The 22948-nt window shown below is 39.4% G+C and overlaps 2 protein-coding genes across 2 annotated transcripts; one reads left to right on the top strand and one right to left on the bottom strand.

Moving 5' to 3' along the window:
• Nucleotides 1-362: 362 nt before the first annotated feature.
• On the top strand, nucleotides 363-14147 carry LOC577978 (aqualysin-1). Its single transcript, XM_778174.5, has 8 exons — nucleotides 363-544; nucleotides 3363-3503; nucleotides 5701-5830; nucleotides 6725-6837; nucleotides 8139-8280; nucleotides 10608-10792; nucleotides 12204-12375; nucleotides 13572-14147. The coding sequence occupies exons 1-8, from the start codon at nucleotides 434-436 to the stop codon at nucleotides 13709-13711; spliced, it is 1134 nt and encodes a 377-aa protein (XP_783267.3). The 5' UTR covers nucleotides 363-433; the 3' UTR covers nucleotides 13712-14147.
• A 3598-nt stretch (nucleotides 14148-17745) lies between these two features.
• On the bottom strand, nucleotides 17746-21193 carry LOC578056 (cytochrome P450 2J2). Its single transcript, XM_778245.4, has 4 exons — nucleotides 20636-21193; nucleotides 19807-20414; nucleotides 18569-18896; nucleotides 17746-18074 (listed from the first exon to the last, which is right to left on the bottom strand). The coding sequence occupies exons 1-4, from the start codon at nucleotides 20967-20969 to the stop codon at nucleotides 17896-17898; spliced, it is 1449 nt and encodes a 482-aa protein (XP_783338.2). The 5' UTR covers nucleotides 20970-21193; the 3' UTR covers nucleotides 17746-17895.
• Nucleotides 21194-22948: the final 1755 nt, after the last annotated feature.

Raw genomic sequence — 22948 nt, 5'->3', positions numbered from 1 at the left:
TATTCTTCCTCCTCCCCCTCCCCCTCTTTTATGGAAACTTATTGTACTTATTATCATTTCTATCATTATTATGTTAATGTTGTTATTATCATCATCATCGTCTTTAATAAAAAAAAACTTATCTATCTGTAAATAATACGATTTTAACTGATTAATTGTGTACGTGTATGTCGGAGACCCGACTGAAAATGAGCCCTCGAGCTTTCGTGGGTGACTTTTCAAGCTGACTTTATTTTGATCTGTTATTCTTTTTATGTTGTTGTATGGTGGAGGCTTGGCAAATAAAATCAATCAATCATTTGTGGCATTGTTGAATGACAATACGCTTAACCCTACGAACCTGTATAAAAGGCTTAGCATCGCACAAACAAAATCATTATACCCTGGGCGGTTGAACGGTGTGCAAAGCAGTTAGCAAAGTTCGAGAACGACGATGCTGATTTTCGCAATTTTGACTGCCTTTTTGGCGAGTGGGATGGCTAAAAATGCTACGTTTCACAAAGTTGCTGAACCGATAGACGACCACTACATCATTGTAATGAAGGTGAGGGTAGCAAACATTATTAGCATATTTATTTGTATAATAACGTACCACAACTCTTCAGACAAGCGAGAGAAAAAAGGAAAAATAAGAAGAAAAAAATAAGGGGAAAATAAGGAGTTGGCAGGTTCAGACTTTTTCCTACTGGAAGAACAACTCATTACATTTTCGCTTTAACAGAGTTTGCAAAACATACACCCCCTCCCCGAAAAAGGCGCTTTAAATTTCCCTAATTTTCCGCCGAAGAAAAAAACATCAGTAGGAGTGTCACGCCCTTTACTCCTTAGACACCGTTCCAGGCCATCGGCACTGTAGCGATCATAAAGGGGCAAAATTCAGCCTCTAGGGATTCAACTCTGACGAAAAACACCGCTATGAGTATATATGTGCACCCCCTAAGGTTTTTAAAAAAAATAATTAAACCTCTTCTTTGACTCTATGTTCATTCACTGTGCTTCTTTGTATTTTTAAAGGGTAGGATTTTTAAAGATCGGGCATTTTAAACAGTGTTCTACACTACACATTTTGGCTGTTATTGTGCCGTTAGCACTGGCGGGTCTGGGGGTGTTTCACAATGCACTCTTTCAATGACAAGTTACAAATATCAGTGACAAATCTGTTGATAACCAATCAGAAGCAAAGATTTCACTAGCTTATAACAAAAACTGTCATTTGTCACTTATAACGACAAGTTTTGTGGGAAAAAACGCAGGGTTTCAAAGGTCGGAGGGGTGCACGCCGCGCCAACAAGCGGCTCGAAGGTTGAAAGGTGAAGAAAAAAAATTGTTTTTTTCAAAATTATTTTTAGGTTAACGTGGTAAAGTATCGTAAGAAATATATATACCCTGAAAAGTGAGGGTGACCTTGTATTCGATATATGGCAGGTAAAAAACACATTGTGGAGCGCAACCTTATGTCAAACGTTCGTTTAGCAACATTTCTTTGTACAGTACACGTACAGCCCTTCAGCATCATGTTGATTCCATAACCTCAGATTGTACGCTACATGATTTCGCATGGTTTCATTCAATCGCATAACGAGAAATCAACTTTGTCTGATGACGATAGAGATAGAGAGGGGGTGCGTAGTCGAGTGTGTATGGCTCGGGGTTCAATTTCATTTTTTTTATCAAGTTGATACTGATGAATTATCTGCCATGTGACGCTACATACAATCACAATGTCGTTTGTTGACATCAAAACATTCAAATAGCATTGAAGAGACGACGAACAAATATGACCGACAGCTCACTCCGAGGGACTTGGTAACGCCACCGCAGTCACGGACCGGTGTTTTTGGCACGATATGAGTTAACAAAGGGAACGAGCGCATTTCCTATGTTTTTTACCAGGGCAAATTAAGCCACTGTTGGAAAACCTTACCGCCAAGATTGTTTTGCACAAACAAGCTCATAAAAGGCGGAGCTAATCCCCGCCCCTCCCAGACCTTGGTGGGCGTGGGATTATCTCATGTATCCCATTATCTCATTGTATCTAGACTTTGGAGAACAGCTTCTTTACGCCTTAACGCATTTCATACGTCAAAAGGCTCTGTGCTTAATCTTCCAAACAGAGTGATTTTAGCTTTATCTCATGCGTCTAGACTAGTGATGAAAGCTTCTTAGCACATTTCAAACGTGAAAAGGCATTATTGTCATCAAACTATTCAAATAGCATTGAAGATGCGATGAGATTAAAGGGATTGGGTATCTTTGTCTCAGATTTTAAACAAAATCCTGGATTTAGCTTATGCTGCACTAATAATTACAAACCTCTATAGGTCGACAGTCAGGATTCTCATGACTTTTACAAGCCGATCACTTGTCTGATTATCAAGATATTTATGATCAGAATTCGAAATTTCAAAAAAAACGTTTTCCCAACTATTTATATAACAACAGTATATGAGTTAACAAAGGGAACGAGCGCATTACCTATGTTTTTTACCAGGGCAAATTAAGCCACTGTTGGAAAACCTTACCGCCAAGATTGTTTTGCACAAACAAGCTTATAAAAGGCGGAGCTAATCCATCTCCCAGACCTTGGTGGGCGTGGGATTATCTCATGTATCTCATTATCTCATTGTATCTAGACTTTGAAGAACAGCTTCTTTACGCCTTAACGCATTTCATACGTCAAAAGGCTCTGTGCTTAATCTTCCAAACAGAGTGATTTTAACTTTTCTAATAAGACATACTGTCTTAACCCTTTCGAAAAGTGTCCCTTTTCCTCTCATCATTAAACGTCCCCTAATGTCAAGTGACTAAGAGCAATTTCCCCCAAAGCTCGCTCGCTACTATCGTTCGTAGTTATAGCCTAGATGTTATAATTATATAACTTATCCAAGGTATTTTTAGTCTTCCGTTATGAGAATGTATTGGGTGTTTCCTCTTTATAAGATGTAATTTTTCGCACTGCGACCCCACAAATCTTACACATTTTCAGACCATCATACCCAACTGCAAAGTATGATGTAAAAAGAGAAAAAATATTGTAATCATCCCTGGTAATGTAATTACAATATAGGGGTATATGCCAATATCTAAACATTTGTAAAAAATTTATCTTTGAGGATTTCCCTTTGAAGGTGCCCTTTTTTCCAGAAAGTGCCTTTTTTTGTTGGTGCCCCCCCCCCCCCCCCACTTTGAAATTCGCTCCGCCGCCTCTGGCTTATCGCTATTTTGTTTGTTTAGAGACAGAAGAGCGTTAAAACTTTGTTAAAGTATATGGGTATACGGGTTTTACATTTGATATGTAACGCCTTCGGGCTCCAAACAGACGATGTCAGGGACGAATTTTGTTTTATTTCATTCTTTTGTAGTCTGGATATGACGTGGTTCCGATCAAGAATCTCATCCTGGGAGATCGTTCAGGAATCTTCAGTGGTGCCACTGTCAAGCACACCTACATCAAGGCCATCAAAGGCTTCTCCGCTAAACTCTCCAAGAGAGCTGTCGAAAAGGTAAGTCGCGATTTAAAAAAATGCTAAGTATTACACCACTGGAGGACTTAGGGAGCGAAACTGCCGCCCCTACAGCCTAGGTTCATAACATAAGGCCCATATGTATATAAAACAAACATGTAACACATTTTTTTTATACCGCAAAAGCATCTGAGGATACGAACATCTTCAAAGAGTGTGGGTAAATACATGTAAGAAAACAGAAAATTTAAAACTAATTTGGCTTGTCAAAAATCTTTAGATTATGCCCTCCCCAACCCCAACCCCCCTTCTGAATTTGCCCGCAATTCAATTTCAGTTTCAATTTAAATTTGTATTTAACATTTATAAAGACAATTTACAATGACATAATACAATATAATGGTTAGGACCCCTAAGAAGCAGAATTCTACTTGCAATCGGGGCGATTTGCAATGTCTTTTGAATTTCCTTCATTGTTGCACATATTTTCCTCTTTTACTTGTTTTCAATTCATTGCAAAACAACGGCCACTTAGGCAAAATAAGAATCCATCTTATGATAAAAAAAAATCTTGCTCTTGGATCAAGCGTGTTTTGGGAAACAAATTCGTATAATGAAGCACAGAGAGATGTTACATGTTAAACAACAAATTATTTCAATCTGGACAGCAGAAATCCAGATTTACACCGAAAGTGTTTAGTTTTCAGGTTCTGGATTTCTCTTATACTTTTCTTCAAGGCTATGTGAAAGATACCAGTAGCCAGAATTAATTACAAATTTATCATTACCCTTTGAGTGAGGGTTCTGCCTAATATTAAAATATTTCATGAATTACAAAGTTATCAAATTTATAAATTACACATGAATTGCAAAGTTATCAAATTTATAAATTACACATGAATTGTTAATACAAGAACGAAGTATCATTATTTCATTGCCATTCAACATTCCCGATGGGTGACTTATCTGCAAAGTTAAATATCCGATCAGAGCACATCGAAAAAATGACAAACCTCCCCGCATGGCCTATTAAAGTGAGAAGTGATTTTAATAATTAAATACCATAAAATTAACATACACAAGCGATGTATCATGACAATAACATGTATGAAAGCCAAGTAGACACGTGATTTACTTTTTGTGGGTTTTTTTTAATGGAGGGGGGGGGGGAGGTAAGACTGAGGTAGGCGTTATTTAATCAGCCATAGGGGCATGTTTCTAAAAAAGGAGCCCCAACCCTAATTTACGCTTGCCAGTGCACACGTTACTGGATTGGATTTGCGATCATGTTTAAGAAGGATTGCATGTCCGGGCGGGTGTGGTGAGCAGGCGCGTACACCGGGGGGGGGGGGGGGGGTTGGGGGGTTTGGGGGGTTAAACCCCCCCTTCGGATTTTTTATGTGTGTAAACCCCCCCCCTATACCCCCTTAAAATCCCCCCTTTTTTTGGTAAAAAAGGTGACCTTACCCCCCACCCCCCCCCCCCCCCAACGTAGCAAAATGTCAAATTTTCAAATTGCTAGACCAAAAAAAAAAAAAAAAACTCGCCGCATTAAAATAATGAAAAATCTTAAAGATCCCTGACAAGCACAACCAAATTCCTATTCACATGTTTACCGTGCCTTTTGGATGTGAAAGTGCTGCTGGTCGGAAGGGGGGGGGATTTTTTTTTAGTTTTAGTGTACTTTTAGTGTACTTACGAAATGCTACATTGGATATTGGTCGAATCATCACAATATCAATTTCTATTTCTGTTAATTGTTTTGTTTGTTAAACCTTTCTAACGTCTAACTAAGTGTCATACACGCATGGCTTTTTAGCATGCCCTCCCGGTGAAGAGATACATTCGGGTCAATAATGATCCGTTGACGTTTTTATTTTTTATTAATTCAATTTGGTCTCCTCATACACCGCATTTTCGGTGTTAATCATAGAATCGTAATTTATCATGTACATATTTATTAATGAAACCGAAATAGGATAAAACTTATCTATTACGGCCACGCAAGAGTAACAAAAATAGTGGCCACTGTATAAACAGATTCTACAACTTTTTTTTCTCTCTCGAGGAATACAAAATACATGCCCACTACAGACAGGTGGCCTTCATAGGAAGGTGATCATTTAGACAGGTTTGACCGTATATGATTCAAATCAAGTAGCGGATTTTAAAAGAATTCACTTTACTTTGTTCTATGTTCTTGTTTGATTGACTTTATTTTGGATTCACCCATCAGCTGCTAGCCCGGGATGAGATAAAGTACATCTCTCAGGACGGGGTGGTCAGGGCCCATGCCGTGGCACAATGGGGCTTGGACCGTATTAGCCAGCGACTACTGCCTCTTGATGGAGATTACAGTTTCTCCGGTAGGTACTTGATTTCTGACAAAGTTCATCGGAGTTGATGTTATAATAATATCCCACTCAGTTCTAGAAAAGGTTTGGGAGCTTTATTCCCCCACCTTTAACTCATAGCCTGCCATAAGGCTGCATGCATGCTACCGTTATCGTGCTTTGTACATGCGAGCAAACCATTTCTTCACTGCATTGTGCATGTTTGCACGCATTCGTAATAGTAGTTATTGTTCATGCTCATTGGACTGTACTGTGTGTTTCGCATGCGCTATTCATAGAACCATCGCGTTAATCAGATAATCTCAAAATAAACCTGGCACGGGGGATTTGGGGCTTGACACAATGGGGATTAGCCCTGTGGCATGATAAGAGTTTAAACAAATTATATTTAAAAAAAATCCAAAATATTAATAAATGTAAGGAAAGCACATGTATAAAACTAATGAACCAAAGAATGAACTAAAGAACCACAAGCCTCCTTATTAGCCCCCGCCCCTGATAACAAATCTTTAAAAATCTTGCCTGCTCCCTTCCCTCCTAACCTTTACCCAGAATAGTACTATTACCTTTTTCTGTCTATAAATAACTCTTTCCACTGAAATTTCACATGTGGGGGTGGGGGAGGGGGGGGGGGTCGAATAGACTCTCCCACGTACAGCTGTTTTTCCTGTATATGTATGTCAATCCTTTACCACTCAATAGCGGTAATAAAGGGAAGCCCCCCCCCCCCCGCCTATAGAAAGATCTTTATTGTTAAAGTGAGACAGGTGTAGAAGAAGGAATGTGAGAATCCCCAACCGGTTCTTTAAATTTGCTATTCTTTGATTTTTCGTTTAAATTACGTTATTTAAAAAAAAATGCTTACCCCTTCTAACTTACCGCTGGCTTTTACCTTTCCTTCTACAGGTAATGGTTCCGGGGTCAATGTTTACGTCCTCGATACAGGCATCTATCCACAGAGTGTGTACTTTGGAGGACGAGCACAAGTAGCTTACGATGCCATTGGAACTCAAGCATATGTAAGTGTCCTACATTGCCGAGATTTTTTTGTTAAGATTGAAAGTTCTTTATTAGGATGTGTTCTTTTTTTTAGATTAAAAAAAAAACCGGGGACAATTTTATTATTGTTATTTTCATCATCATTCTTTGTATTATTATTATTATCAACATCATTAGTAGTAATAATAGTATTATAACAACAATCAAATATTACACCTCTTTTTGTTAACTTACATAGGTTGCCATGAAAGGAGAATGAAACCCTTAATTGTAACCCACGTCATTATGTAGAGGACATTAAAAATCACATTTTGATACAACAATCTGGTTCGTAAGATATGTATATTCACTAAGGTTTCCAAAATAAGAAGACTGTTATCGTCTACTATAAGTTCAGAAGGGAACTGCCATTATGACGTATTTGTGCTGTACTCCGCTATGGGTGACCATTTAGGGCCAATATTAACATTCACAAAAACAAACAAAGATGCATACAAAGAAACAAAGGTCCGTGCAAAATAGACAAAGTACCCAAAAGAAACAGAGGGCGTTTTGGTTTATGGTAAGAAATAGACATCAATCACGAAAATGAAAAAGGATAAACTCAACAGACATCACATCATCGCACGAACTTATCCTAAAAGGACAACAGAGGGCGTTTTGGTTTACGGTAAGGAAATAGACATCTATCACGAACATGAAAAAGGATATTAAACTCAAACCACCAAAACATGCACAGATGCATACACACAAACAAAGATGCATACAAACAAACAAAGATGCATACAAACAAACAAAGGTCAGAGCAAAATACACCGTCTATCGGCAAAGTACTCAGACAAAAGTATCAATTAACAAACAATTAAACAAAGGTCAGAGCAAAATAAACAAAGTACCGGCCAGAAGAAACAGAGGACGTTTTGGTTTACGGTAAGCAAATAGACATTATAAAAAGTATAAAGAAATGAAGGAACGAGCATACGCGTATCCTAAATATCACTGATTGGGGGATCCAAAGCTTTGGAATACCCTACCGCCAGACATAAGAAAAGCCTCATCGTTTGCTGTCTTTAAAGTTCTGACGAAGACGTTCTTGTTATCAGGAATTAAAATATTGTATTTATTGTGTGTCTGTAAAGTAGCACTGTTAGGAGTTTTTTTTTTCTTCATCACAGCGCAGTAGAGTGTATTGATAGTAGCTACATTATATTTATTGAACTAATTATAGTCATTATTTTCATCGTAATCATCATCGCTTTCATGAAGTTGAAGTTTTTGATTTTGATGTTTTAGTTATTACCATTATCATTACTATTATCAGGGCATAGACTGCAACGGTCATGGGACCCACTGTGCCGGTACCGTTGGGGCAGAGATATTTGGAGTTGCCCCGGGTGTCAAGCTCTTTGGAGTGCGTGTTCTTGACTGCGATGGATCCGGTTCAACTGCCGATGTCGTTGCAGGTTAGACAAATTAGTTTAAAGGGATCGTTTAACAATGTTAAATCTGAGATACACGGTCCTACATGTTACCAGTGTCTGTGATATGGTGTAATGTTGAAGCCCTAAAAAATCGCGCTTCAAAATGATCGAGAAGTGCCTCTAAAAAGTAAAAATCTTTGAGTGACCGGTTTTACCATACTCGTTTTCCCCAATAGACTGTAGTGTTATGAAAACCGTTCGGCGAACGGTTTTCAAAATTTGTAATTCCAATCATTAATATCTTGATAATCAGACAGGCGATCGGCTTGCAAAAGTCATGGAGTTCCCGACTGACCTAAAGGTTTATAATTATCATTGCAGCATGAGCTAAATCAAGGATTATATTTTTAAAGGATCCAAGACAAAGTTACCGGATCCCTTTAAAGCCAAGAAACATTACTTCTAGCGCCATCTTAGGTCAGTTGCAGCAGTATGATCCGAGCTGGAACTCGCTGCGCTGCGAAGCGGAAATTAGGTATTAGGTTACGCACTGTTGGCAAGTTGAAACACTTTACTAGAGATGCGAAGGTCCTGGGTTCGAGGCCCAACGCGACACTATTGTCCTGGCCTTCGGCAATTAATCTATATTTGCCACTCTTCACCAAGGTGTTAAATGTGTAACAGCAGGAAGGAATTCTTTGAGTACTTATAGCGTTTGGGAAGTGTGCGCTATGAGTATCATGATCTCCAATATTATTATTGTTAAACATAAACTACAGCAAGTAAAGGCAAATTAAACGTTGCAAACATTGCATTTGAATACAGAGGCGAATGACCTTGGTATGCTTAATAAGCGCAGACAAGGAGTCGTAGTGGAGATGTTTAAATACTTGACTGTATCGATCGAGATGCGATGGTCATGGGTTCCTTCCCTGATATATACCCCCTTCACATACACGGATTTTTCTTACGAGTCTTTACGGATCGCCAACTCGTAGTCAATCGCAAGCATCCGTAAATAACTCGTCACAACTCGCCAGAACTCGTATACTAGGCACTCTTTAGGATCCGTGAAAGGAGAGGCAAATTTTTTGACATGTCAAAAATCTTCTTACGAGTGTCCACGGTTTGATTTGTCCGTAAATAGCTCGTAAATAGCTCGTAACAATCCGTAACCATCCGTAAACCGCCTCGCAACAACACGTACCCATCCGTAAACTGCTCACAAGATGCCGTTAATGACTCGTAACAGATTTTTGTAACGATTCGTTACGGTTAGTTTACGATTTTTTTACGGATTATTTACAGATTATTGCGAGCAGTTTAAGGATGGTTGCGTGTGCTTACGTGTCGTTTACGATTTTATTCGGGTCATTTTACGATGGCTTTACGGATTGATACGGGTTATTACGAGCATTTTACGTGTAGTTACGAGTACTTTACGAATAGATACGTTTACTTTACGTATGCTTACTAACTGTTTACGATTTGGGGAAAGGTATACAATCTGCAAATTCGAACACTTTATTTTCAGTTGTTATTTTTTGGCTAAAAATCGTAAGGACTCGTAAATACTCGTAACTTACTCGTAACTATTCGTAACAACACGTAAACAGGTCGTAATTAACACGTTAGTTGCTCGTAGTTATCCGTGACAACTCGTACCAAATCGTGGACTGTTGCCGTAAATACATCGTAATAACTCGTAATAATAATAATAATAATAATAAATTGTTTCTTTTATAGCGCTATATCCGGTTTACAACTGATCAAAGCGCTTTACAAAACAAATACATCAAAGAATTAAAACTCAACAAAAATATGCTAGAAAATGTAATGCAGTTAATTACAATGTAAATAGGTGTGTTTTGAGATGTTTCTTAAATACTTCAATTGACATACTACAGCGTAATTCACAAGGTAACCTATTCCATGTAACCGGACCACTGTAGTGAAAACTTCGCTCACCTATCTTCGATTTTAATCCGTAATAAACCGCAAACAGCTCGTAATAACTCTTAAACCGGTCGTAAAAGTGGCCAAATCGTAAGGATCCGTGAATTTGTGCGATCTGTAAGGACTCGTAAGAAAAATCCGTGTATGTGAAGGGGGTAATACCTACTACAATACTCCCTACTCTAGTCACACCCACGAAACCGACAGTACACCGACAACAGGCCGAACAAGAAATTACATTGCCTCCAATGATTAAGAATCAGTCGGTTTGAAGTCGTTAAAGAGTCGGTCTGGAGTCGTTATAGATTCGGTTTGGAGTCGTTATAGAGTCGGTTTTGCGGTGTGACTTGTGAAATATATTTAGAGTCAAATCGTGATATCATAGTTCAGGTCAGTTCTAATTTTACTTTCAGGCTGTGATTATGTGGCGAAATCATCTGAGCAGCCGGCCGTGGCTTCCATGTCACTGGGAGGCGGGATACAGCCGGCTCTGGATGATGCTGTCAGGGGAATCATCAATGCCGGCATCACCACGGTAGTGTCGGCTGGTAATTCCAACAATAATTCCTGTTTGCAATCCCCGGCCAGGGTCACACAGGTTAGTGAACACACGTTGATAATGAATTTTAAAGTATGAAATTATGATTTACTTTGAATGTTAAGCGTCCTGAGAGAAGTTTCAATTGTTGTATATTAAATGTTTGGCTTGCACACCCATTAGATAAAGATAGCGTGCTCGCTCTTGTGATTGAAAAACATACAAGTCAGAAAAAATGTTGGAACCAGCGGGATCTTTAAACCAGTTACTGCCCGGCAAGCAATATATGTAGGTGCGGTTTTAGGACAAATTACCCAATTAGCAATCCCCCCGGGCCCCGGAAAATTACATTCCGGAAACTAACCCCCCCCCCCCCGAGGACAATTACCACCAGGAAAATTACCCCCCCCCCCCCCAACTAAAAGAACTTATTATCAGGGTAGACTTGGCCTATAATGAACGGGGGAAGGGGGGGGGTGGGGTAATTGTCCTTGGGGTAGTTTATCTTGGTTGTCCTTGGAGGTGGTTGTCCTAGGGTGGTTTTCTTTAGGGATGGGGGTAATTGTCCTCGGGGTGGTGTCCTTGGTTATTCTTGGAGGGGGGCTAATAATTTTTGTCCTAGGGGCTAATTTTAGTGGTGGGAGTTATTTTCCTCGGGGGGTATTAGTCCACGGGTAATGTTCAGGGGGTAATTGTCCTCAGGGGGGGGGGGTTCCTTGGGGGTAATTGAGCGGAGTATAATATTCCAGGGGGTTACTGTCCTGGGGGGGGGAGTAGCCTATAATCTAGGCGGAGTGCCGAGCCTTTTTCTTTGCTGCTAGACTAACCCTAAGCAGAACGTCTGATACGGCGAGACTACGAACCGTGAGTCGCGAAGCAAAGAAAAAATCTCGGCACTCCGCCTAGATTATAGGCTAGGGGGGGGGGGGTAGTTTTTGACTTTTTTTCACTTTCAAGATCGAGCACGCAATCATTTTCTTATGTATGCATGCCGAGAAAAATTCTTAATAACTAAATGATTCACTTTATTTGCTGTTTTTCATTTGTTTCGTCCACCATTCAAGACGGTGAAGCCTGTTTTAGTAACGACTTGTATAGAAAAGCATCTGTCTTTAAAGACCACAATTCGTGTTTCTCTTCAACATACAGTTTATCATTAAAACATAAACTAAAAGGGGTAGTATCTATTTCCGTATTAAAAAACAATATGAAATATACAAAGCGAAATATATACATAATATTACATACGGGTGGATAGCACTGCTAAGCAAAAAGAACATGATATCGCTGGTTTTCAGAGGGTCCAAGGCAACTTTAAAAAAATGTACTTGTACATAGGACCACCTGCCTATAGCAGTGTATGAAAACCGCTCTACTTGTCTCCCGTAAGTGGTCTAAAATACAGGTTTGACTGATGAGTGTTTTAAATTTGTCGTTAAGAATGAAGCCGACGATTTCTCTTCCCATACAGGCGATAACCGTGGGTGCTACATTTCTCAACGATCGTCGAGCTTCTTTCTCTAATTACGGAGCCTGTGTGGATGTCTTTGCCCCTGGTGTTGGAATCCCAAGTGTGTCAATACGTGGTGGAGAAGTTCTAGAGGTTTTTAGTGGAACATCAATGTCTTGTCCTCACGTTGCAGGTATTTCAAACCTAAAAATTGGATGGGTTATTTACCCGCCTGACCCCCCCCCCCCCCTCCTTAATCTCGGCCATGGAGCAACAAAATACCTTGACATTTACCAGTAAAAAGTTAAACTCAATAAGAATATAAGCATTACATTTTGTTACGAGTTTATCTCTCCGGACTGGCTGATTATACGACACTTGCTCTGTGGTAAACTGCTTTGCGTCAACTTCCTAGACTCAACCTGTCAACCTAAAATTGAATCCCGACCCTAATCCCATATCACTATTTCATTGACGAAAAAATAATGCCCGGAGCCATTGTCGGCGGGGCAAACCACGGCCCCGCAATCAATTGCTAATTGAATAGCAATGACCAATCCAGATCATTGTTACTTGCACATAATAATCAAAAGGCTGACAATAAACCTATCAGAATTGTTATTTTATATTTTATATTTTGTAATCGACCGTAATCCTTTGTGTTTACCGAGCCCGGATCACCGGCAAATCAGATGGCATCCTCTCCCTAATGAGAAGCCTACTTCATTTCCATTTCATTCGCATCCCATCATACAAGTACCCCCCCCCCCAGCCCCCTACCCCCCTAAACAAAAATATCACCCCGAATAACCAATGATTGATCGGTTTGGAGTCGGTTTGGCTTTTTACCGGTTTGATCAAAACCCGAGTCGCACCGCCAAACCGATTAAAACTGACAGATTGTTGGTCAATCGTCAAAGTGCTGGTCTGGTTTGTGTGATTGGCGTACGAGATACAAACATCTTGATGCATGTCCTTACCCCCCAATCATGAGCAGTTCTGAACTTTTTATTTTCCAAAATTCACTATTATCCATTCCATCGTAGTGTCAAAAAAATATTTATCAAAGCAACCAATGTGAATTTTTGAAACAAAATTTAACCGAACCTTTGCCACTAATTGTATATAAAATTAGCGGTTTGATATTTTTACACCGCACTGCTCATTTAGACACTTTAGGCTATTTTTACAATGAAGTGGCTTTTTCTTTTTAAATGACAGAGCCTATATTACATTCCTTTGACTCATGACTTTTCTGTGAATTTTGTCCTTTCTACTCTTGTATAATGTGTAATTCTTAGCATTCTGAATCAAAAGATAATGCAAAAACGTCACTAAAAAAAAAAATGAGACGTTAATCAGTGTAAATTCTGTGGCTTCCTTAAACAGGTGCTGTAGCTATCGCTCTTGGTAACTCTGAGGGAATGTCCCCTCGCGATCTCAAGCAGAAGATCATGGATGACACAACTACGGACGTGGTTGCCGACGCTCGACCCGGTTCTCCGAATCGTCTCCTCTATGTGCCATAGGTACCCGAGGAACTGGCCGAGCATCGCATGGCACTAGACCAGTTCGTAAATTAGTACACCGTTCAAAATATACCCGAATATTACCATGACTTCAAACTTTTCTTAAGTGGCAATCTTTAATTGTTCATGGTTATTTTATGTTAAAGTTGATGTGTATAAGTATTGTACTTTGATGGTGTATAATTCATTTTATATGTTTATTATCATGATTAGGTTTTGTAATTTTGTAAAAAGACCATGAAAACAAATAAATAAATCAAATCAAATCAAATATCCACTTGGTAACGTTCTAATTTTTCATCTTAAAATAATTACTTTTGTATTCCCCCGTCTTCTGCTTTTCCTTCTTATTTGTCATCATTCTTCTTTTCCCCGCCTTCCTTCTCTTGCATCTATTTCATAAGTAATAATATGTAAAGTACTTTTGAAGCGCGTAGAAATATGATATTAGGGTGATCATACTGCCTGTGCACACAGTCTGCCCCACGAACACACACACACACACACACACACACACACACACACACACACATCAGTCAGTTGGTAGAAATAGTAATTTTGGTAAATTTATTTTAACAAAACTAAACAATATTTTTAAATTTGTATTTCATATATATTTCGAGCATACCTTTAACTACAATTCTGTGTTGTTCATTGTTATAGGCATGTGGGATATATGTTAAATTATTTAATTAGAATATTGTCTTTTCAGCCATGTGTGACATGGTCCGCTGATCGCCCATTGACTCGCGCTGCTATTCTGCGTGGTGAAAATGCACCTCAATGTATAAAACTCCCCTACAAAAATGCAATATCCTCATGTGTTTCACTCATTGAATCAATTTGTTATTTACACTCAAGGTAGCCACAACTGTACTGGGATCACCAAACTTGTTGGTACTCTAAAATTCAGTCCCTGTGGATTGTTATGGCCTGTTGAACGGTTTCTCGGAAAATCTTCATAAATCCTTAAATCTGATATCTTTTAAATAGCCAAAGATACTGTGATATAGCTGAACGTCTACAAATTCCTATCATACGATCGGTTTTTCTGAAAAATTTGTGAAACATATGAGGAAACAGCTGTGACGGTGATCCAAGTAATTTCTATCGCCATATTTTATTGGCATTGCAAAAATATTTGGAATTTAAGGTTAATACTTGGTGTAAATATGATCTATGAATGTATGATTTTAAAAATGCCCCAAAAATAAACAGTTTGATTTTCATATTTTGCATAATGAGTGGGCGAATATATAATTAGCTGAAATGACCTAATTTGCATATTTGATGAATATTCGATTTTTTTTTTAATATTTCAAATGAAATATATTTCCATACCTGTCTGATATACATAGGTTTCACTGATGTATCATGTCCGGTTTTGATTTGATCACATATGCGCATATTAATTAGGCGGACTTCACATCTGCAGATTGATTCGCAAAAATGGCAAAAATTACTTATTTTGTTGGCTTCTGTCTTCAAAACGGTAATAGATATATGAATTTTCTTATTTTTTATTTTATACCTCAAATGATATTTTAGTGTCTGATAATTTAATTCATTATTTGTGTCCCAGAAAGTGATGAATTAAGTTGTTAACTTTGTCGAATTTTGCCATTTTTGCCAATTTGACCATTTCTGGCAGGTTTTTCGGTAATTTTGTGATATCAAACAAATGGTATAAAATCACAACGCATTGACCGATTTCAATTCTGTTTTTTGTTTTTTGAAGCTTTCATAAAGCTTGATCATTTGCAACCATCAAATAACATGTGTTTGTTGTAATTATTTTTGGTGTGCTATACCTAATAATATCAACTACGCTATACCAGCTTATCATTATCATCTTATTCCCTGCTAATCGCTGAGCTGAAATCTATATTCTCTTAAATATGAATGTTCTATCACATCGATATCGTGATATTGTTTTATAATCTAAATTGATGGTTCGGGCCAGAACTACATACTACGTTGTTTTAACAGAGACAAATTGCAAATTAAAGACCTACACATTCAGCCCTTTACAACAGCCTTTTGTCAACTCATAAAATAATCTTAACATGATTCTCTAGCCACCATGGATTTAATTTGTTGTCTTTGACTCGATTTCTTGAGAGGCTTTGCGACCACGTTCTAGAGGAAAAACAGTCCTGTCCCTACTTGCTCCTTGTTCTTCTTTTGTCGTTTTTACTAGTGGCTTTTCGCCCCCCCCCCCCCCCGATTCACACGCTGATGGTGGGATGAATCGCAACTGATCTCTCCCCTTCTGTTCATCCTTTTCTTTTCTGTTCCCTTTTTTTTTTTGTTCCCTTTTAGCTCTACTCTTTAACTTTCCGTTCCTTTTCCCCTTTTTTGGCGAGAGCGAGGTGGAGGGAGGGGGAGAGGCAAGGGATTTGCCTCTCCCTCGATCCACTTGTTGGCGAGAAAATCGCAACTGATATGCCCCTTCTTTTCTTTTCTTCTTCCTCTTTTTCCCCCTTCACTTTATCTCCTCTTTTCCTTTTTCATTTCCCTTTCCTTCCTTCTCTCTTATTGTTATTTATAATGAGGGGGTAGGCAACAGCCTGGAAGGCAAGGCTCTTTCGGCCGCCCCCCCCCAGATCCCCTCCATTTTCTTCCATTTTCCATTTTCTTTTCTTCTTCCTCTTCTTTCCCTTTCTCTCTTCTTTCCCTTTCCCTTCTCTCTCTCTCTCTCTCTCTCTCTCTCTCTCTCTCTTTTGTGGGGGGGGGGGGGATCCGTGCCTGGTAGTTGTAGTAGTATATAGTAGTAGTTTTTGTAGTAGCATTCTACTCACCATTATAATTAAAACATACAATGAGAAAAACTTGCTGGACGAATAAATAAAATCAAATGAAATCAAATGTATTGGAATGAAATTCACCATTTTTGGTTATGCCATGCACAAGTATCATAAGTATCAAACATTTTCATAATGGGTTACAAGACAGTGAAGCGTTGAAAATTCATCAAGTATACAAAAATGATCAATATGCAATTACAAAAGGAGAAGCATATACAGTGTAATATAATTACCATTGCACTAGTAATAACAAAAATCAAAACTAAACCAAGTTAAAGTGAAAGAGGATACATTAGAAGGAGTAGAGGAAGATAGTTCAGTAGAGATATATACCAGCAATAATGAAGCAAAAGTAATGCCGGAATCTCCGGAAATCGCGAAAACCTCAACTAACGAAAGAGAAAGCAGAAAAGAAAACAAAAGTCCAAAAACAAACATAACAAGAAAACGTAAAAGAACGATGATACTTTTTACTTGATGTTGCTATACTTTATCTTAATACATAACTAGGAACATTCGATTATTAAGCTTAAATGTACGTGGAATGAGAGAGTATACATAAAAGAAAAAGATTTTCAAGTTTTGATATGATAAAAATATCGTTTATAACATATTTGCAAGAAATACATAGTACGGTAGATGAAGAAGTGTTTTGGAAGGACCATATAAAAAGTAATGTGTATTTTATTCACGGAACGAATAATAGCCGTGGGGCCATCATTTGTTTTAGGGAAGGGTTAGATTATACGATTCAAAATATACTCATAAATAAAGGATATATATTATAATGAGGGTAGGAATATGGGAAAGATGTTCTTGTTAACGAATATTTATGCTCCAAACATTTACCAGGAGCAGACGAAGTTTTGGTCTGAATTGGGATTATGATATCATGTTTTTAACAGGAGGAGATTTCAATGTGGCTATGGATCCAAAGGTAGATAGAATGAATAGTTCAAGCAGTACGTCCTACGCACATCTTAGTAGAGAACACATTGTTATGGTACTGAATGATTTCGACATAAGTGATATATACCTGAATTTTGTTAATATTATTAATGTACTTGGTACTTATGTTGGTATCGGATCATATTCATGTTAAAAAAGCAGAAGAAATATCATCATTATTACAAGTCACTTTAAACATGTAGAAAATGGGAAATTTAACTTATTCGGAAAAATTCAAATTATCAAATCCTTTGGAATGTCAAAATTTATGTACATGTTTTCATCTTTGTTAGTACCAAACTGGCTCTTAAAGAAAATGGGGAGTATGTTTTTCAAATTTATTTGGAATGGACCTGATAAAATTCAAAGGAATGTAATGATCCAGGATTTGTCAAGGGAGGAATTAAGATGGTAGATGTTTAGCCAAACTCAGCGTTCAATGGCACAAATCTTATATGATTCTGGAGGCATAGAGAGCCCAGGGTGACCTCGCATGCTGTGGGTTGGTTGGTCGGGAGGAAGCTTGAAGTCGAATTGCTGGAAGAGGTTGGCGAAGAGCAAAAATGATTCCATCTTGGCAAGTTGCATACCAAGGCAATCACGACGGCCTGCCCGGAGAGGAGGAAAATGCCGATATTTGGTAAATTGATGACTTGGAGAATTATTATAACCATTCTTTTTCTCACTAGTCATTTACTAGAATTCAGACACCATTTCTGCAATAATCTATAACGCAATCCGCCCAATGCCTCCTCCCGTGCCGGATTCGCTTACAGTAGCTATCAACATGACGTGAGAAATTTTGGTACAGACTTGAACACGATTAGTTCCTCATACCCCTTCACTTTAACATTTTTCAAAATCCCAAAGAGTTGCTTTTATTTTTGCCTATTTAACGCTTGCATAATTGTAAGTATCAGGTATAGACCATCAAGTATAAACTGTTCTCCTTTAACCTATTTTCAGGCTCCAGTTGTCTTTCATGGGAGAAACTCTACTATGACAGCATATGGGAGGAAATAGGCGAAATGTGAACGGTGTATTATAATTGATGATACATTACGAGTTCATTCCCTAAGAAGAGGAACACGAGCTATCTTACCAATGCTGAATGGCATCCAAGCCTCGTTCTTCACGACTGTTTGACCATCAGCACTGAGAAATCTGTCTGGGTTGAATAGGTGTGGTTCACACCACTCCTTGGGATCATGATGAACAGCCCACAGGTTAGGGATAACGATGGTCCCCTTAGGAAGAGTATAAGGTCCAAGGGAGACATCTGCAGACGTCATGTGAGGCAGAGAGACCGGGATGACGGGACGGATGCGCATAATCTCCATCAGGGTGGCGTCGCAGTAGGGAAGGTTTGGGCGGTCATTGGTGTTGGGTTGTCGGCCACGCCCAACAACTACATCCAACTCAGTTTGTACCTATTGATGAAAAAATACACTTTAAGATTCAACCCCTTATATGCGTATTTTAACAAAATGTATGCTAACTTCTCGGGAAATGTTATCCCCCCCCCCCCACTCGACCATGTCATGTCCATAATGGATGTTTACGTATCGTCATGCTACACCCCCTTTAACAGACAGTATCATAGATTTTCTGTGGTTTTTTTTTAAATTAAATTTTTACTCAAGAAAAGGAATAAGGTAAGAATTCTTTGAAGATTTTATTTGGTGAATTCGGTATATAACTGATATATGGACTGCTTTAATATTCGAGACAAAGCTGTTTGGGGCGCCGCGGCGCGCCTCGGGGTCATATCAGGATCTTACGTCCCATTGAGCCTATTGAAACAGTCATGCCTCCTCTCATAGCAGTCGATATATCTATACTATGTTATGCGCAAGTGTGTGCGTTTGTGGGTGTGTGGGGGAGGGGGGGGGAGGGAGTAGAGGTGCACCGTGCACGACAGCACATGTAAGATCAAAGATCAACTGATGCCTCAAATCATTAAGTGATAGTTAACAGAGCAACTGCAATTAATGCCTAGTTTTTTTATTTGCGCAAACCAATTTTTACGAGTTTTTCGAAAATAGCAACTGCTCACTCAAGCATAAGATATTGTCAATACACAGGCCCGTAGCCACAGGGGGGGGGGGCATGTTCCCCCCCCCCCCCAAAAAAAATACATGATCGGTTGAACTTTTTTAGACCCCTCCCCAGGACGTCGATCAATTACATGTATGTGCCCTCCCTTTTTTCTGTCTTTCTCTCAATTTTTCTTTCTCGTATCTCTTGTATAGTCCATGATCTAGTGATATTATGAATATAGTGCTTGTACTATAATCAATCGATAATTCAATTAATTAATCAATCAATCAATCATTCTACCTTCTTCTGTACATCTGGGTGAACAGCTAGGTAGAGTATCGCCCATGAAGTCACCACCGCTGTGGTTTCAGTGCCCCCGGCAAAGAAATCCAACAAAATCCTCCAGAACTTGTCCAGGGAGTAATCTTTCGAGATATCGTGTGCTAGGAACGCGTCAACGAAGTCCCGGATATTATCTTTCTGGAAAGTTTCTTGATGGTTGTTGAGATGAGACATGATGAAGTCCCTTAGCTTGAACGTGCAATCGCGGTAGGGTTTGTACCACGGAGTATGAACAAGTGATTCAAAGACATTAACTGGATCAGTATCTGAGACGAGGCTGAAAATATCCGCCATTGCCTCCAGAGCTCCAATAAATTCGGGATCGTCGTACTCATATCGACGACTGAAGATTAGCTGAACTATGATGTTAGCAGTTGCTTTATTCAACACACCCGATAGATCCATTGGTTCACCATGTAGAGCCTTGATTTCATCAGCTAGATAACGAGCCTCAAGGTTGATCTGAGGTACTAAGCTCTTCTTACCAAAGCCGAAGGAGCGAAGAGCAGGAAGGGAGAATTTTCGCTGGTCATCCCATGGCTTGCCATTACTCCAACTAATGGAAGCTGTAAGAAAGATGAAGCAGATTTGGTTTAAAATAATACATACACATACAGCCTCAACTCTGTTTGCCTTCATGCTCATGGAATTTTGTAAACTAGAAAAACTTCAATGTTTTCAGGGTAAGTTCCTTTTTAAATCGTAAAGATTATATTTTATTATAAACAATTTGAATACGCCTTTTTAAGAATCCACGAGCGGGATGTGGTATAAAGGCCTACTTTACCATTCTTTTCAGCATCTGGAATTCCCCATCTGATATGCCCTGGTACGAATCGTTCTGAAAAAAATTCTCCTGACTTCACCAGAGCTTGTTTCATACTCTCCCTGTCGTTCAAGACAACGAAGAGAAACGGGCCTCGCCGAACGCTGAAAACTGGCCCATACTTCCTCGTCAAGTCCACGAAAGCCTCGTGAATTAGACCCGAGTCGAATCGGTATCCGATGATTGGCAGCGACCATGGCCCGGGTGGAAGGTTTTTTGGACGCCGAACGAACCATAAACAGAAGAGAAACCCTAAAACTCCGAGTAATACTGACGTTGATGATAGGAAAAACATATTTAGTTTTTTACAATACAGATGAAATTAAAATGATGAGTATACTATGAATAGCTAGTGCACGTAAATGTATCCCATCAAATCGTAGCGAATCTATTAGGCCAACGCACAACACCAATATACAAATAGTATAACAAACACTCCAGTGCGCTGTTCAAGGTAACAGACTGGCATTGAAAACAACAAGTAAGTGACCTGTGATCTGGCATGTTCCCAGCAGGGGCGTAAATCCCGGGGGATGGGGGGGGGGGGGGGCTGCATCCCCCTGGCTTGAAGTAGGGGGGGGTATGGCCTGTACAATCATCCACCCCCCCTGATATTACCAAAAAAAGAGAGAAAAAAAAGGAAGAAGAAGAAGAAAAAAATGTGATTGTTTCAATTTCAGCATAATGCATGAGAAATGAGTTATTTTTTTTTTATGTATGTATAACTGTATAGCCTACACGTATACATTATGTCACTATCATTACGAATAGTTGCGAGACGTGCGCGAAGAAGCACTTCATAAACTTCAGAATAATTTTTCGTTATTTTGAAAGGTATTATTATAGCCCAGACGTAAAGTGCGCCAGCGCGCGAGCGCTTAAAAAGTGCAATCATGTACAGTAGATGCCCGGCCTCCCCCCATTAAATGTTATTTAGGGTACGCGTATGCTCGTTCCCTCCCTTTGAGAGCACCCCCACCCCCACTCTATCTCAGGACTGCCAACATTTCTGAATCCCCCTTTCGCCGGCTTTTCGCTGGCTTTTCCTGCCTTGGAGACCCAACCCCCGAATCCGGAACACTGCTAAATGTACCCCATCCCCCCCCCCCCCCAAAAAAAAAAAAAAAAAAAAAAAAAAAAATTCAGGTGAGCTCTAGTCGATCGAGGGGGACTGGGGGCCGATGTTTTTACTTTTTAACATGAAATAATCCTGAATGAGCTTTCAAAGCTAGCAGGAATTTCAGGAATGTGATCCCGGGATTTGATCAATTTTTCTATGAAATTCAAGATATTTTATAACCTCCTTTCTACATTTCTCAGGAGTCCAAAGAGAGAGAGAGAAAAAAAACCCACCCCCTTTTTAAAGAAATTAAGAGTCGAGAATGGTACAAGGAATCGTCTTCTTTCTCTAATGATTTAATGAAACGTAAAAGCTTCCGCGCTTCGCGCGGGAGGGGGAAAGGGAAAAACTAAATTCAGATGAGGATTAAAAGTCGAGAACGGTACAACTAATCGTCTTCTTTCTCTAATGATTTAATGAAACGTAAAAGCTTCCGCGCTTCGCGAGGGAGGGGGGAAGGGAAAAACTGAATTCAGATAAGGATTAAAAGTCAAGAACGGTACAATGAATCGTCTTCTTTCTCTAATGATTTAATGAAACGTAAAAGCTTCCGCGCTTCGCGCGGGAGGGGGGAAAGGGAAAAACTGAATTCAGATGAGGATTAAAAGTCGAGAACGGTACAACGAATCGTCTTCTTTCTCTAATGATTTAATGAAACGTAAAAGCTTCCGCGCTTTGCGTGCAAGGGGGGGGGGGGACTGAATTCAGACGAGGATTATTTTCGAGAACGGTACAACAAATCGTCTTCTTTCTCTAATAATTTAATGAAACTTCAAAACTTCTGCGCTTTGCGGAGGAGGGAGGGGGAAATCGCCCCTCCCTGCCCCCCCCCCCATTACGCCAATGCTGGTCACCATTACGTACCAATATTTTGCTCGCATAATTTCAAATTTGGCCCCCCCCCCCCCTAAGAAATCCTGGATCTGTGTAAACTATGTATGCATGTATAAATTTATGTACATGTGTTAGGGTATGTGTGTGTTTGTTGTTTGTTCGTTTGGGTGTGTGCGTTTGTGTGTGTGTGTGTGTGTGTGTGTGTGTGCGTTGTGTGTGTGTGTGTGTGTGTGTGTGTGTGTAGTGTGTTGTGTGTTTGTGCGTGCGCGAACGCGCGCGCTTGCTTAAATTAGTGTGGGCGTGTGCTCGTGCTAGTATGT

Source organism: Strongylocentrotus purpuratus, unplaced genomic scaffold, assembly GCF_000002235.5.
Source record: "Strongylocentrotus purpuratus isolate Spur 01 unplaced genomic scaffold, Spur_5.0 spur5_scaffold_19, whole genome shotgun sequence".
NCBI classification, from domain to species: Eukaryota; Metazoa; Echinodermata; class Echinoidea; order Camarodonta; family Strongylocentrotidae; genus Strongylocentrotus; species Strongylocentrotus purpuratus.
The sequence above is the reverse complement of the archived record's forward strand: the minus strand, read 5'-3'. Positions and strand labels throughout refer to the sequence as shown.